The sequence below is a fragment of the Salvelinus sp. IW2-2015 genome, unplaced genomic scaffold, assembly GCF_002910315.2.
Source record: "Salvelinus sp. IW2-2015 unplaced genomic scaffold, ASM291031v2 Un_scaffold3141, whole genome shotgun sequence".
NCBI classification, from domain to species: domain Eukaryota; kingdom Metazoa; phylum Chordata; class Actinopteri; order Salmoniformes; family Salmonidae; genus Salvelinus; species Salvelinus sp. IW2-2015.
Window position 1 is genome coordinate 75978 of NW_019944430.1, and position 15559 is coordinate 91536.

Below are 15559 nucleotides of genomic sequence, written 5' to 3' on the forward strand. Positions count from 1 at the left end.
ACGTTCCCTCCACAGCACATCCCCCTAGTTACACTCCCACAGACTCCCCACAGCACTCCCCATACACCATCCCCCCAGCAATACCTCCCCATACACTTCCTCCACCAGCACCTTCCCATACACTCCCCCATACACTCCCCATACACTCCCCATAAAGCACTCCCCCTGTATACCACTCGGGCCCCAGCAACACTACAATGCGCTCAAACGACACGCATGGAGAAGATCGCTAGGGGAGTGTACTGGATGGAGTTAGGCTATGCAGAGGAACGCGCTATGCTGTGGAACGTTATGGCGGGACTGCGAACCACGACACGCAGTACATGTGGGCCGAGTGATTATGCACTGGGAGTGTTACCCTGGGAGTAAGCCTATGTGGGCCCAGTGCCCATTGTAGGGGAGTAGATATGGGAATTGCTGGGGAGTGTATGGGAGTGCTATTGGGGAGTGCTGTGGGGAGTGTGCTGAGTGTTGGGGAGTGTATGGGGAGTGCTTGTGGGGAGTGTATGGGGGAGTGTATGGGGGAGTGTATGGGGGAGTGTATGGGCGCTTGGTCTGCGTTTGTCTTTTGCTTTTGGGCTCCTCGTCCTTCCTTTGACTCTCAGGTGCCTTTAGTTTGAGTAATTTCATCATCAATTTATTTTTGTGCTCTATAAAAGTGTCCTGGAGAAATGTAAGTCGTAAATTCGCCAATTCTGATCATACTTTGTCATTCCAGTCCCATTTTGATGACAATATCCCTTTGATGATAGTTGTATATAATGTTATGGTTATGATCGCAATGTAACCTTGTTTTCAGATATAAAAAAGACAATGTATTCCCCAAACATTATCCTTCATTTTTTTTTTTTATAATAATATATATTTTTTGGGGACAATACAAAAACATACATGAGACAAAAACAATAGAGAACTCAACATTTACATAAACACATTTCAACAAACGTTAATGATCTCTTGATGACCTCTTAATGACACTTGTTCAGACACACGTGTCCCCATCGTGGCCGTCTCACACTTCCTCATCTCTCATCCCCTGGGCATCTGCAGCGCTTGCAATACTTCATGCCGTATAGCTTCAATCTGCACTATTCTGCCTCTCTGTGTAGCCCATATTTAGATAATAATGCATTTGATTCATCCACTGTCTTAACGATGGAGAGTCATTTGATTCAGCCACTGTCTTAACGATGGAGAGTCATTTGAATTCATCCACTGTCTTAACGATGGAGGGTCATTTGATTCAGCCACTGTCTTAACGATGGAGAGTCATTTGAATTCATCCACTGTCTTAACGATGGAGAGTCATTTGATTCATCCACTGTCTTAACGATGGAGGGTCATTTGATTCATCCACTGTCTTAACGATGGAGGGTCATTTGATTCATCCACTGTCTTAACGATGGAGGGTCAGACAGATAGACAGTTAAAATAACATTTTAAAATTGTTTAAATTCTCAGGACAACTTTTAATGTTTATTGCATTCCCAGGAAGGCTATGAATTATTGAGTCCATGTTAGAATGTGAATTGTCTCTTTGTATAAATACATTCTTTACATATGTGCATACTGATTAAACATTACATTCTGTTACATTCATTTATATTGGAATAACATACATTCTGTACATTCATTTATATTGGAATAACATACATTTGTATATTATGCATCTGGATAAACATGACATTCATGTACATTCATTTATATTGGATTAACATAACTTCTGTACATTCATTGTAGTTTGGTTAAACATACATTCGGAGTATATTAGTGCATATTGGATTAAAACATACATTCTGTACATTCGTTTATACTGGATTAAACAGCTACATTCTTGTACATTTCATTTATTACTGGATTAAAACATTCTGTCGTTAGTTATGTCTGTTTTGTCAAGATCTAGATATGAAAAAAGAAACGCCACACCTATTTAGGCGAGGTGCTGGCTAGCGGAGTAGAACACTGTAAAATAAAAGGAGAGCCGCACACTCTAGGAGCTCAGATGCAAAAATGTAGATTACCAGCGTTTCAACAGCAAGTGTCTTCATCAGGCGTATATTACACAAAACACGCGGGATGACTCCGTTAATATAGTGTCAAAAGACACACAGGTGTCTGTTAATCATGCCAAGAGGTGGCCTAATATCATTGTGTTAATTCTCAAATATAAAAAATGGGCATTACAAAGGAACACCATACAAAAAACAAGATTGGATTAGCATTACGATCGAATAGATCATTTAACACAGCAAGCTTACAATACTCAATGACATAAGTCACTATAATCAACAAGAATTGGCTTCAGATCAAAGTTCTACGTTGAGACGAAGGGGCAAGTTTTAAGATCCGCAGCCTCGTCGTCGTTATACGAATAAAGTTAATCAGGTCACCCCTCTCCTAGGGAGGTGACATGTTCGATGGCCGAATATAAACGCAGTAGATTAAATCAAGTCTCCTCTCCAAAAAGTGGGCCGCGCACTGGGTAGGTCAAAGTTTTGGCACCTTATGTCGTCGTCGATGCTGTATGGAGACTTACTTTTAATTCGCGCTTTGTTTACCCACATACAGTTTTTACCAAAGACCAAGTTATAAGATAAATAACTGCTTGTAGTGGGAGCACGTTTAATAACACCTTTTGATTTGGGATCGATTTCCCTGTTTGTGGGATGTTTGAAGATCTGCATTTTATAAGTGCCATTGCATTGAGCACAGCCATTTACACATTTAGTTTCCATCCAGAAGGGCGCGCAGAATAGACGTTGTTCAGGAATATCTGGTGGAAATCAGAGGGTGTCCAAGTTCGTCTTCTGTAGAAGTGTGTCGTGCCCGCGCGAGAGTAACGACCAGGAAGGTCTTGAACATTACCGTAGACTATCATCGATGTTATACAATTGGCCGAATGTTTTGTGAACACTTCCCTTTAATTTTTGTTCAGAGCGCTTTGAATAGCGGGTAGTTAGAATGCAAGGATGCATCTTTTTGCGAGAGACTGCCCTAAAAGGTCATGTCTCCTTTTGTTTTGAATTTCTCAAGGGAGCAATATTAATCTGAATCATTTTTGTGCCCCCTCTCCTTGAACTTTCTTTTGCGATCTCGAGCAATATTTCTGCTCGAAATCTGATTGTTTTTTGCAAAATTCTTTGATTCACAGATGGCTGTATGGCAAACTATTTTTCAATGGAAGTGGGTGACCACTGTCAGCCCTCAACAAACTGTTTTACGATCGTAGGTTTCCTGTAAGATCCGTGTTATAGAAACATTATTTTCACACAAGATCAGAAGTATCAAAAAAACAGAGTTTGACGGTATCAGATGCATCGTTAAATCTCAGGTGCTCAGAACAGGAGTTAGAAACGCATGGAACCACCTGGAGCTGTTCTGCATCACCCCTCCATTGAACAAAAATATCATCAATATACCGTTTCTAAATATGATGTTTAGCAAGAAAACATGTTTTGAGAGGATTGAAAATAGACTGTTTCTCCATGTTACCCACATACCTATTAGCATAGTTAGAGCCCTGGGGATCCAATAGCAGTATCCTTCGTCTGAATAAAGGAAACATTTAGAAACATGAAGTAGTGTGTTGTGAGTACTATTTCAGCCAAGGTTATTATGCAACTGGAAGGTAGTCATTCAGGGTCACGTTGCAGAAGAAAATGTTCCATAGCATTCATACCGCCCCTCGTGTGGATATTTGTGAATAAACGATCCAACGTCAAAAGTAACTAAACAAGGTATTCTCAGGGAGGGATCAGATATGTCAATTGATAGAGATCATACTGCTGTGTCCTTTAGGAGGGGAGCTGTTCTGAGACCATACTGCTTGGTGTCCTTTAAGAGGGGAGCTGTTCTGAGTCATACTGCTGGTGTCCTTAGGAGGGAGTTGTTCTGAGACCATACTGCTGGTTCCTTTAGGAGGGGAGCTGTTCTTGAGACATATAGCTGTGTTCCTTTAGGAGGGGAGTTGTTCTGAGATCATACTGCTGGTGTCCTTTAGGAGGGGAGCTGTTCTGAGATCATACTGCTGTGTCCTTTAGGAGGGGAGCTGTTCTGAGATCATAGCTGCTGTGTGTCCTTTTAGGAGGGGAGCTGTTCTGGCGATGGTGTCTATAAAAAGGTCAACAAAAGTCGACAGAGGGGCCGGTTACTGCATCAATGCCCGCTGACAAATAGGCGCCCTGGAGGTTTTGTAACTATTCTTGTGTAATTTCGGCAAAGTATAGAAAGTTGGCAATTTAGGTGTTGAATAGCCAAAAAAGTCATGGTTTCTTTTTTGTTATTCTGACCAGAACTTTAACCACCATTCAGGACAGTAAAGATAGTATTCTGAAATTGGGAAGTGGGGTCACTTCTGAGTTTCTGGTAAAAGGTGTTGTCAAGGAGTTGTCTATGACACTCATTTGCATAAGCTGTCCTATCCATGGTACAACCGACCCACCCTTATCAGCAGGACGAATAAGGAGTGAGGTATCGGATTGTAAATCAAGCAAAGCTTGTTTTTCATCCTAAGGTAAATGATGTAAAGATTTGGACTCCTGTTTGTTCTTAATAAGGAGATGAGCAACATCTTTTTCAACAAGTCTGCAATATGTCTCGATAGAGTGATTGCGATTGGTTGGAGGTATAAAATAACTCTTGCTTCTAAAAGGAGTCGGAGTCTGTGCAGGTGAGCAACACAGTGAGTAACCTACTGGTTCAGTAGAAATGTCAGGATTAGGGGAGCTAAAGTTTTCCCTTAAACGGATGTTTCTAAAAACTTAAACATGTCTACCTTCACATCAAAGTCGTTGCACTGGGTTGTAGGCACAAAATATAACCCTTTATTAAGCAAGGAGACATGGGCAGGGCTCAATATCTTGCTTGATAAATTAAAGACACACAGTCCCGTGGGTTCTGGGACCGTGTGAACGGTCTCCTCTGCCTCTGAATGTCGTTTCTTCTTACCCCGTCGGATGCGGCATCTCGTCGATGCGCGTGCCCGCGGCCACCTCCGCCCTTCCGTCCGTCCAGTCTCTCTTTGAATAAAAAACTACCACTGGAAGCCGATGAGGCGCTGGTTGTAGAGTGTTGATCAGACGGGGTGGATCGAAGTAAGCGGCATCCCTCCTGCGTCTGCCATGGAGAGGAGGAGCAGGACCTCTCTTGTCAGGGTTTCTCCAGAAGTAGACTTTATCCTCGGCCTTGCCTTTTTTGTCTTGGTTGAATTTCTTGATTTTAAGTTCCTTTATTTCTGTAGACAACTTGTCCTGGAGCGCTTGGTTAGTTTTCATCAGTTCATTGAATAGCTGTGCGTTTGTCTTTAATCGTGTTATCCATTTCACAAAAATCATTTTTCAACTGGTCAACAATTAATGTCATTAAATCAGTAGAGCATTTGTTCAGGATGGCACACCAGCGCTCACTGAAATCATCTGTGCGCTGTCCCAATGATGGTTATTTTAGCCACCTGAGTCCCCGTGGAATAATGCCTTGACGCACATCATCACTAAGAGTGACTATATGTAGATGCATTCTCGTCTGGCGCTTAGATAAATGTAACAGTTATTTCGAGAGTTCAGAATTACCTCCCGGGCCCGGCATGTCAAAAAGGGACTCCTAAACAATGATCTTATCACGCTCCCTTTGGCTATATTCAAAGTAATCTTGTTTGGGTCTATGACCAGTGTCAGGAGAAGAATTATCATTCGGCATCGTTTTAGAGCTTTTTTGTGTCGGTAGGGTGCTGTTTACTGGGTAACAGAACAATCTAGAAGAAAAAGAAACGCACACCTATTTAGGTGAGGTGCTGGCTAGCGGAGTAGAACACTTAAAAATAAAGGAGAGCCGCTCCTAGGAGCTCAGATGCAAAAACAGTCCAACTGTTATTTCCTTCTGATGTATATAGATTTTCATAAGAGCTTTAAAATAGTAATTAATAGCGTTGTTTCTAATTAAAGCATTTTTTATCCTTATCTTTTAAAATTAAAACTGGTTTAGAATGTATTTGTTTTGTGAGAGCTGCGAGATATTTACCAGGTTTGTTTGCCTTCTCTTTTTTTACCCTTTATTTAACTAGACAAGTCAGTTAAGAACAAATTATTATTTACAATGACGGTCTACACCGGTCAAACKCGGACGACGCTGGGCCAATTGTGCGGCGCCCTATAGAACTCCCAATCACGGCCGGTTGTGATACKGCCTGGAATCGAACCAGGGTGTCTGTGGTGACGCATCAATCACRGAGCTGCGCCAATCGGGAGCCCATTTAATAGTGTGCTTTATTTGAGGTGAACCTGTAGTTGTTGGCTCTCATCAAAAGTAAAATATCATATTCCTGCTGAAGTTCAGACATAAAAAAATAAATAAAATGTATGGTCATTTTCTAAGATAGTGATTTATTTTTCTTTCAATTTTAATTTCTAACTCTGATAAAATTTTTGCCACGTTATGAGATTATCATTCCCCTAATGTACMCCTTAAAGGCGTCCCAAATGATGTCGGGGGTTGGCTTTTCTCTGTCCACATTTGTAATGTTCTTTACTCTTTCATTTTATGTATGTATTCTCCATATTCTGTCACTATATGTATTTTCTGTTGGTGTAATTAAGCATGATACAGGAGAAGGATCTGATACCACTATATCATGTATTATTTTAACCCAGTATATTGTTTAGTGTTTGGGCTCCCGAGTGGCGCAGCGGTCTAAGGCACTGCATCTCAGTGCTAGAGGCGTCACTACAGACTACAGACCCTTGCTTTGATACCAGGCTGTATCACAACCGGTCGTGATTGGGAGTCCCCATAGGGTGCGCACAATTGCCCAGCGTCGTCCGGTTTGGCCGGGTAGGCCGTCATTGAAAATAAAGAATTTGTTCTTAACTTGCCGCACGAATCCCTTTACGGGATCATTTTCGTAAACAACGGCTGAATTGACAGGCGCCAAACCGCAAAAATAATACTAAAAATATTTATAATCATGGAATCACAAGTGAAATTATAGCAAACACAGCTTAGCTTGTTGTTAATCCACCTATCGTGTCAGATTTTGAAAATATGCTTTACAGCGAAAGCATCAAGCGTTTGTGAGTTTATCAATCACTAGACAAAGAACAAAAGAATAGCTAGAACAGCTAGCCTTAAATTAGCATGGTCACGAAAGTCAGAAAAAGCATAAAATTAATCGCTTACCTTTGATATTCTTTTCGGATGTTTGCACTCACCGAGACTTCCAAGTTACACAATAAATGTTATTTTTGTTCGATAAAGATTAGTTTTATAACCAAAAATCGCCATTTGGTTTGCGCGTTATGTTCAGAAAACCACAAATTCGTTCTGGTACTGAAGGGCAGACGAYAATTCCAAAAAGTATCCGTAATGTTCGTAGAAACATGTCAAAGGTTTTTTTATAATCAATCCTCAGTTTGTTTTTAACATACATAATCGATKATATTTCAACCAGACGGTAAACTGTTCGATTCTACAGAGATAGAAAATGTCGAGCCAAAACTCTCTTGCGCAGGAACCAATCAAAGGACACCTGGTCATCCACTGACGCGTTTTGATAAATCTCGCTCATTTTTCAAAATAAAAGCCTGAAACTATGTCTAAAGCCTGGTCACAGCCTGAGGAAGCCATTGGAAAAGAAATCTGGTTGATACGCCTTTAAATGGAGGAGGGGCAYGCAATGGAACAAGGATTTTTGTTTTTTAAAGCACTTCCGGGTTGGAGTTCCTCAGGTTATCGCCTGCAAAATCAGTTKTMTTATACTCACAGACAATATTTTGACCGTTTTGGAAACTTTAGAGTGTTTTCTATCCTAKTCTGTCAATTARATGCATATTCTAATATCTGAGCCTGAGAAATAATCCGTTTACCTTGGGAACGTTWTTTTTCCAAATATAAAAATTCTGCCCCCTAGCTTCAAGAGGATTTATTAACTGACTTGCGTKGTTAAATAAAGGGAAAAAATAAAAACTGCTGATTAAACATCTCATGCGTCAGTACTCTGGTCTTTGACTGCGCGTATCATCACATCTATGTGATAGTCCTTGCAGACTTTTTCTTAACCTGATCACTCATATTCATCACACTAGGCATGAACACCAAGAAGTCAACCCTGTTCACCACCAACGCTTATTTTATGACCACACACTGATGGTCACATTTGATAGAGATCACAGTGTGTGCTGCTACTCCTTCACCTCCCCCTTCCATCYGAGGCTGCTGCACCAATTTCTATGTCCCCATCTGTGGTTAATCTACGTTCTATCTTCATACATCCTACTACCTTCATCCATCTCAGACMTACTCCCATCTGAGCTATCTGCCATGCCTACCTCAGTCACCAGTACAGCTCTGCAGATCCGCCAACCAAACGCAACACTGCGTTCACTTTCGAAACTGAATGTTCTGGTCCCAAGTGCTCCTTCTGTTCCAATGTTGATTATTGACAAAAAAAACGGGGCTCCATTAACTACGAAACCAGCAACGTAAAGGGCTGTCTCGTCCCCTCCAGTTGTCTACTATTTACAGTATATACGGATAACGTGATTGGCGGACATGATCAGCAGAGATATACCATGGATAGTACACACGTTTTGATTGGTTTACAGTTTAGCACTTGACTGTACAGCTAGCAAACATAAAAGTATGTATTTTAAAACATTTGCAAGAATTGACAACAAACAGAAATGTGTTCAGAAGCAGCGGTGTGTATTCATGGATGCCAGGCTTCCCCAAATATTTCACCAATATTTTTTAAAAATGTTATAAAATCGTTCAGCTTTCTCTGTGTTTTTATAATTTTCGGTCAATCTGAATCTCACCGGAGAAATCATCCAAGCGAGGGAAACAGCACCGCTCTGTCTCAGGATCTGATGCTGTCTGGACCAAAAGAGTTTAACGTATTGCTGCCGTAGCATTTGATTTATTGATGCCAGGAAGCTTTTGGTCTCCCTTGATAAAATACTTTGCCAATCAATGTGCAACAAAACGCCCCCCAAGGGAGGCCAGTTTGGATTTGGCAAAATGTCATTTTCAGAAAAACTTGTCTGTTTCTGGTCTGCTTGTGTTGATGTTCTGCAGTAGCTAGCTTGGCTCTTCCTAAGCCATGAATGGAGATGGGGATTTGGACTTGTGGCTTTGACTTCATTCTCTGTCCAGGCCAATGACAATTCTGATCAAACTGGTCACTTTAATAATAATGTTAACATACTGTTTTACTCATTTAATATTTATATACTGTATTCTACTGTATTTTAGTCCATGCCACTTTGACATTGCTCATCCTAATATATATATATTTCTTAATTCCATACTTTTACTTCTAGATGTGTGTGTATTGTGAATTGTTAGATACTAATGCACTGTTGGAGCTAATTCTACGTTCTACCCATATTCAGTCCAATTTTAATAAATAATATTGTATTGTAACCTATTGAGTTCATGATTTGCACAGCAAAGCATACCTTCCTAGGTAAGGCCGTCAAAGATTTCTGGTCATGCTCCTACCCGGAACTTAAACATCCAATCCGGCGATCCTATCGGACATATTTGATGAAACACAGGAACGATTAAAGGAGAACATATTTGTTTACATAGATCCGAAGTTTAAATGTTTTCAGTTTCTCTGACATCTTCTGGTTTCGAAATTAGCCAGGGACATTTMACTATTTAATAGCTTACAAACAGTGAAAACCCATTCAATTGTCGTGTTTAGTTAGCTCTCTGGAGCAGGTTTTCCGCTTGCTACGAGGGTAGCTAGCTAGCTCGATGTTAGCAACAATCAATCGTTTGCTATTACATTTCACGATGGACGARAGACTATGAAATTTGACCTCCGATGTTATAAACAAATTTAAAGGTTGTTATTTGCAGTTTTACAAAAATGGATATCAGTCTAACAATTTCACTAATGCGGGGCCAGATGGGTACGGTGATAGAGAGAGCGGTTAGCGCCGCTGTTGAGACTGTGTTGGGGGAGATGCTTAGAGTGGTCGGCATTAAATTTGACGAGCTGAAGATGGAAGTAATAGCTAAAGAGAAAGAGGCGGAGAACATAAGACAGTTGCTGGAGATATCCCGATCTCAGATGAAGACAATGCGGAAACACATGAACGCTCTGGGTGAGAACGCACACGGTGCCACTTATCAGACCTACCGGACAGCATTCGGCCATTCTGATCCCCGCAGAATTCACGGTTCCTCCGAGGCCGCACTGTCCTCGGGTTTACCACAGCCGCCGAGAAGGACGGTTCCAAACAACAACCAAATCCCCACTACAAATGGAAACTTACAGGCAAGGAATCGAGTCACCATCACRGTACCCTCTGAGAATATGGTCAGGGCCACCCAACCGTCTGATAACTTGGTCCGGGCCACCCAYCCSTCTGATAACTTGGTCKGGGCCACCCAGCCCTCTGATAACTTGGTCKGGGCCACKCAGCCCTCTGATAACTTGGTCCGGGCCACCCAGCCCTCTGATAACTTGGTCCGGGCCACCCAGCCCTCTGATAACTTGGTCCGGGCCACCCAGCCCTCTGATAACTTGGTCCGGGCCACACAGCCCTCTGATAACTTGGTCAGGGCCACCCAACCCTCTGATAATATGGTAACCGTTAGGGCCACGTCAACATCCTTTGACAGTCACGATGATCTGACAACTGTGATCTCCCAGACTCTGGAGGACCGGACATTGACACCCACTGTCTCTGCAATGAATAGTTCATCAGAGCATCTGGAACCTTTGAAAGGTAGAATGTCTTTTCTCAGATCATGTCGGGTTTGAATGTGGCTATTATTCTGTGTTTGCTTGTGTATGTAAATTGGTGGCCTGACTGAACTCGCATAGCTGTCTATTTTCCCAGTGTTTGTTGACCACCATGTTACCRCTCTTTCCCTCCAGAGGAGCACCCAGCCCCCCTTGACCCCGAGGTGTCTGATGAGAGCCAGAGGAGGGAGGAGGAAGAAGAGTGTCAGGCTGAGTGGACCATAAGTACACAGCCACCAGAGACKAGCACAGACCCTGGGGCCCAGCTGGTCCTCTCCCCACCCAGGACTGACGGAGCAGACTGCTCTGCCAGGAGTGTACTGCCACCCTCCCAGCTCCTGTCCCAGTTCCAAGTGAAAGAGGAGGAAGCTGAGGTGGAGATCATCTGTATCAAACAGGAACCAGAGGAGGTGGAGACCCTGTTGATAAACCTGGCTGCTGAAAGCTTCTCTCAGGGCAACCTTTTAGACAGGCAGACTCAGGGAAACCTCCTCCTGGACAGTCACAGGACAATCCCAGGCTCTCAGAGCCAGAGGGATAGGAGAGCACCCCGTCCACCACAGAGCCAGAGGACCTCAGCAGAGAATACACCCTTCACCTCAGCCGACTCTTGTTCATGTGAGTTAAATCTCCCTGAGACATTGTGACTCCATAATCTACAGCCATGTCCCAAGGCAAAAATACTGCTTTGTTGTGGTCGCTATGCTTCTGTTTAATAAAATATGATTTATCCAATCTAATGGAATGTTGTTTGTCCTCTTCATCCTCAGATGGGCTGTCCCAGGCAGTGATATCTAATGGAATGTTGTTTGTCCTGCTTATCTCAGATGGGCTGTCCCAGGCAGTGATATCTAATGAAATGTTTGTTTGTCCTCTCATCTCAGCATCATGGGCTGTCAGGCAGTGATCATCTACATGTAATGCTTGTTATTTGTCCTCTTCATCCTCAGATGGGCTGTCCAAGGCAGTGATGTCAGGAGGGAGTTGCTCCCGCCATGGTGCGTCCGATGGCCCAAAGACCTGAGTGCGTGTACGTAGGAGTTTTAAAATGAAGATACACGAACTGCTAGAGTGAGGAAGTGAGGAGCAGACCCGTCACGCAGGGGAGATTTGGAGAAGCAGAGAACCATTTGCCCACCAGGCTCTAGTTAGCTTAGACTGGCTCATGAAAGTGCGAGAGGGCTGAAGACCGAGCCAGAGTGGGATCGACCGCTCAGGAGAGCCGGTGAGAAGAGCCAGAGAGCGTGCTAGGCTAGCCTGAGGACTATACGACGTATGATGACAGTCCCAGCAGTACTAACAACACGCGACATGAAAAACATACGGCACACGAACGTGGATGTTAGCGGGTCTGGCCCAGGGTAATAGATACTGGACATAGCTTGCTATCATAGCGCGTAGGAGGTGGGGAATCAGCCAAGATTAGCACACACACACAGCACAAAACCACAGGCCCGACTCAGACTCAACAGAGAAACAGTTGCTGCCGTCTCTCAATCTCAGTACAACAAAGTTTTCTGTACAAAGCAGAAGTCACGGGTGACTCTGGGCCTAGTAACATTAACTACCCTCCTCTCCAGTTCAACTCCTCTCTAATGCTGGGGCAAAATGGAGGACACAATATGGTGGAGCACATTATGACAGCCTAGCAATGACATCGTCCTCACAGCAGGGCCTCTCCTGACAGACTCTGAGCTCTACCAGTAACAAGGGATCCATGGGTATTCAAATCTTACCTACAAAGTTCTGGATTCTGGCAGTTTTTTTTTGTTCTAGCCAGATAAATGAAATTAACACCCACCTGGTGTCCCAGGTTCTAAACGGCAGTCCCTGATTAGAGGGGAATCACCCACCTGGTTGTCCCAGGTCTAAATCAGTCCCTGATGAGAGGGGAATCACCCACCTGGTGTCCCAGGTCTAAAGTCACCTCCTGATTAAGAGGGAATCACCCACCTGGTGTCCCAGGTCCTAAACCAGTCCCTGATTAGAGGGGAATCACCCACCTTGGTGTCCCAGGTTCTAATCAGTCCTGATGAGAGGGGAATCTACCCACCTGGTTGTTCCAGGTCTAAATCAGTCCCTGATTAGAGGGGAATATCACCACCTGGTGTCCACAGGCTCTAAACGCAGATCCCTGATTAGAGGGGAATCACACCAAACTGGTGTACCCCCAGGATCTAAACCAGATACCCTGATTAGAAGGGAATCAATACACAAAACACTCTAAAATGTTTGCTGCTATCCTGGTGGTACACCAAGATCAAGATGGGTCTAAAATCCGACAGTCCCCGCGTTGATTAGAGTGTGAAATCAAACCACTCCAGCACCAGGAAAATAGAGTCCGCCCTTTGCTAGAGCTTAAGCAAGTGTTAATAATGGTCAGCTAGCGAGCTAAGTGTTACGACAACATCGTGGGTGTTCCATGGTTCTAGAAGTAATCGATGTCACTGGATCTATAACCGAGGGGAATCACCTAATCGATCGAGCTAGCATGCACAGGGTTGTTTGCTAGCTGGCTTGTCCCTCAGTCTAGAGATTTATCTAAATACTAGTGCATACTTGGATTACGTGAGATGAAGGGTGAATCACCAACTTAATTATGATAGCTAAGGACATTTAACTTTGCGCTGTGTATGAATCACATCTCAGGCTATAAGTATTGTGCACGTGCTTTCTCCTATATCATCGACCTTGCTACAGCGCAGGCTAGGAAAATAATCACTCTCAGGAGCTTGCAGGATCTAGGTGTTCTCGATACTGTGCTTCGTATATTGCGAGTGAAGGAGCACTTGACACAGAGTGAGGGAGAACTCACACCACCTGGTGGGTCCCAGTCCTTCATAATAATCCATGAAATAACCTCTTGATTATTAGAGATCGGTAAGGCAACAGTGACACTTTGAGCTCTTGTGTCACCTTGCTCTCTTCGGATTTAAGATTGTGTTCAAGAGGAAAGACACAACTCAAAATTCACCATGATAATCGATGATCTCTACCAGTTCCTACTCTACCAGCTCTATAACTCTACCTGAAGTTTCTCCTCTATCCATTGTTCTACTCTACCAGTACGTCAGTTCTACTCTACGCAGTTCACTCTACAGTACCTAGTTTACTTTAACCAGTTCTCCTTTACCCAGTTCTACTCTAACCAGTTCTACAGACCACGGTTCTACAGTACCCAAGTTTACAGTACCCAGTTCTACAGTACCAGTTCTACTCTACTAGTTTACTCTACCAGTTCTACTCTAGAGTACCTACTTCTACTACAGTTTTAACTCTACCAGTACCTAGTTCTACTCTACAGTTCTACTCTACCCAGTTTACCTACATTCTACTCTACGGTTCTACTCTACCCAGTTCTACTCTCCCAGTTCTAACTCTACCAGTTCTACTCTACCAGTAACAATAGAGCAGAGGATGTGTTTTGTAGAGTCACTCCGTTGTATGGCACCCTATTCCCTATGTAGTGCACTACGTTTGACAAAGGTCTTTATGGCTCTGGTCAAAAGTAGTGCACTATATAGGGAATAGGGTGTCATTTTCAGACACAGCCTATGTCTTCTGATGCAGGGCCAATAACATGGGGTATTTCAAGGGGACTTGTGTGAATGCAGAATTATCCAAATTGCCTGTGACAAATTGTTTAAAAAAAAAGGCTTTTATTTTAGGATAATAACCTGATAATTGAATTGCTTAAAACAATTACCTGAGAATGTTTTGATGTACAACAAAAGTCTTTATTAAAATACATTATTTATATTAACTTGAATAATGACCATCCCTACGTGTCTACAAATATGGAAGATAAATCACTGTCCCTGAATAACTGATATGCGTAATATTTCTAGGTCAAACAAATGTTTTTATTTGGCAAACTTCATTGTCAATATTATTTAATCAACTGTTATTTATACCTTGTATTGCTCTGCAACTGGATTTAAATCATGATAATATACTTATAAGCTCTATTCAGATATAGGCCTATTCAACGATATATTAGGAAACTATCCAATACATTATGAATCACTTTTTTGAGTTAGGCCTAGTCTTTGATCAGACTGATTTCTCATGCTTCATTCCTCCTGTCCCTACTTGATAGTTTCATTAGCAGTGTTCAAGSTTAACAGCTGTTTCCATTAACCTGTCCAGTCATTATGTTTTGGCAGCATTTAGAAAGATTACATAGAAAATAGATGGGACAATTTCCTGTTACTGTGCATTTCCATTGTCCATATAAACAGCTGGATGGAATGACGTCACACCTATTAAAAAAAAAAAACACTTCGTGAAAACCGAGTGTTGGAGGAAAAGGAAGTGGGTGAAGTGTTTCCATTATCCATTTGGGCAAATTGTGCATTAATAAATTGGCGATAGCCTGTCTGCCCTCCCACCGATCTGTTTCCTGTCTGCCCTCCCACCGATCTGTTTCCTGTCTGCCCTCCCACCGATCTGTTTCCTGTCTGCCCTCCCACCGATCTGTTTCATGTCTCAGGTAGCTGGATGACAGAATCATTATTTCCCTGGTGAAGAAAAACCCCTTCACAACAGTTGGTCAGATCAAGAACAACCTCCAGGAGGTCGGATTATCTGTGTCAAAGTCAAGGAGGTAGGCGTATCTGTGTCAAGGAGGTAGGCGTATCTGTGTCAAGGAGGTAGGCGTATCTGTGTCAAGGAGGTCGGCGTATCTGTGTCAAGGAAGTCGGCGTGTCTGTGTCAAAGTCAAGGAGGTAGGCGTATCTGGGTCAAGGAGGTCGGCGTATCTGTGTCAAGGAGGTAGGCGTATCTGTGTCAAGGAGGTAGGCGTATCTG

The 15559-nt window shown here is 42.9% G+C and overlaps 1 protein-coding gene across 1 annotated transcript; it reads left to right on the forward strand.

The window, feature by feature from the left end:
* Positions 1 to 9547: 9547 nt before the first annotated feature.
* On the forward strand, positions 9548 to 11774 carry LOC112075409 (uncharacterized). Its single transcript, XM_024142412.1, has 3 exons — positions 9548 to 10733; positions 10886 to 11368; positions 11701 to 11774. The coding sequence occupies exons 1-3, from the start codon at positions 9869 to 9871 to the stop codon at positions 11772 to 11774; spliced, it is 1422 nt and encodes a 473-aa protein (XP_023998180.1). The 5' UTR covers positions 9548 to 9868.
* Positions 11775 to 15559: the final 3785 nt, after the last annotated feature.